Source organism: Lepidothrix coronata, unplaced genomic scaffold (assembly GCF_001604755.1).
Source record: "Lepidothrix coronata isolate B3197 unplaced genomic scaffold, Lepidothrix_coronata-1.0 Scaffold367, whole genome shotgun sequence".
Taxonomy (NCBI): domain Eukaryota; kingdom Metazoa; phylum Chordata; class Aves; order Passeriformes; family Pipridae; genus Lepidothrix; species Lepidothrix coronata.
Window position 1 is genome coordinate 124,190 of NW_016690547.1, and position 1,580 is coordinate 125,769.

At 54.9% G+C, this 1,580-nt stretch overlaps 1 protein-coding gene across 3 annotated transcripts in view; it reads right to left on the reverse strand.

Annotated features, from left to right (window-relative positions):
- Positions 1-1,580, reverse strand: part of STIM1 (stromal interaction molecule 1) — a 70,745-nt gene that overhangs the window by 17,156 nt on the left and 52,009 nt on the right. For all 3 annotated transcript variants that reach the window (XM_017838891.1, XM_017838892.1, XM_017838893.1), the window contains exon 9: positions 492-592. In XM_017838891.1, the coding sequence (XP_017694380.1) occupies positions 492-592 (101 nt within the window). The remainder of the gene's footprint in view (positions 1-491; positions 593-1,580) is intronic.

Genomic DNA, 1,580 nt, shown 5'->3' on the forward strand with positions numbered 1-1,580 from the left:
CACTGCCAGAGGGCAGGGTGAGATGGGATACTGGGAGAGAATTCTTCCCTCTGAGGTTGGCAAGGCAAAGGTTGCCCAGAGAAGCTGTGGCTGCCCCTGGATCCCTGGAAGTGTCCAAGGCCAGGTTGGACGTGGCTTGGGGCAACCTGGGCTGCTGGAAGGTGTCCCTGCCCATGGCAGGGGGTGGAACAAGATGATCCTTAAAATCCCCCCCAACCCAATCCATTCCATGATTCCATGGTCAAACATCCTGCAGCCTCCCAAAACCTCATTTTAATAGGACTCTTAATTGCTCCACATAACTGTGATCTCTTGTTTCTCCCAGGTAAAAGTAAAAGGTTACAGATGACAAGGAGCAAGTCCAATCCCAGGCCACCAAAGTCAGGAGAAGTTCAGCCAAATGAGCCCAAAGCCCTGCCCAGGTGCCAGGACACCCCAGCCCATGGCACAGGAGGGAGGCAGGGCCGAGGGAGGGGTCACCACACACTCACTTTGCAGTTAAGATCTTGTGATCCACGTCGTCCAGGGAGGAGCTGTGAGCGACGTGGAACGTCCCAAACAGCGTGTTCCGCTTCTTCTTGATCTTCTCAGCCTGGAACATCAACAGAGAAGGGTCACAGGATGAAGATGACCTGCTGTCTCCTCCAGGATATGAACATCCTGGATGGGCTGGGACAGGAACAGTCCCTGCAGCCGCCTGCACGTGTGGGAACAGCGGGAATGGTGTTGGGACTGAGGGATGTCATTCCCTGGCACGGGGGTGAGCAGTTCACCAGCAGCAAGTACCAGCTGGAGGTTTCATGCTCCCTTCTCCCAGCTTCCCAAAAATCAGAGGGAACTGAACTGAAGAGAGAGAACTTTGAGGGCAGGGGTGGAGTCCCCATCCCTGGAGGGATTTAACAGTCCTGTGGATGTGGCACCTGGGGACATGGGTCAGTGGTGGCTGTGGCAGTGCTGGGGGAATGGGTGCACTTAAAGGTCCCTGAGGGCTTTCCAAACCCAAACCATTCCATGACTCCATGAACCAGGCACCTCACTCAGTGAAGGGCCCTCATAAAACCTTGGCTTGTCTTTCCAATGAGCAACCACCCAACACACCCCAGTGATGCCCAGGGGCTGTTGGCTTGGGCAAGGTTTTTGGTTTGAGGTTGGTTTTGTGCCACTGTATTAAAAAAAAAAGCCTCAACCCACAGCTCTTCAGTTCCCAGCTCCAGGGGGAGCTTTGGGACTTGGGGAAGCCAAGGATGTGGATGTGAGAACTGACACAGCCCAAGGAAACCTGTTGAAATGCTAGAATGTTCCCAATAAAGGAAGATTAAGGCAGACAGATTTCCCTCCCTGCCAGCCCTGCAGGCTGTGTATGGCCATGGAGACAAGGACATGTTACAACAGCCTCCCTGAGCCCATCCCGTGGGGCTGGCACCCAGAGCCCAGGGAATGGGAATGCAGCAGGGATCCACCCCATGGATGGCACACAAAGCCCAGGGAATGGGAATGCAGCAGGGATCCACCCCATGGATGGCACATTCACTGCCCAGGGAATGGGAATGCAGCAGGGATCCACCCCATGGATGGCACAT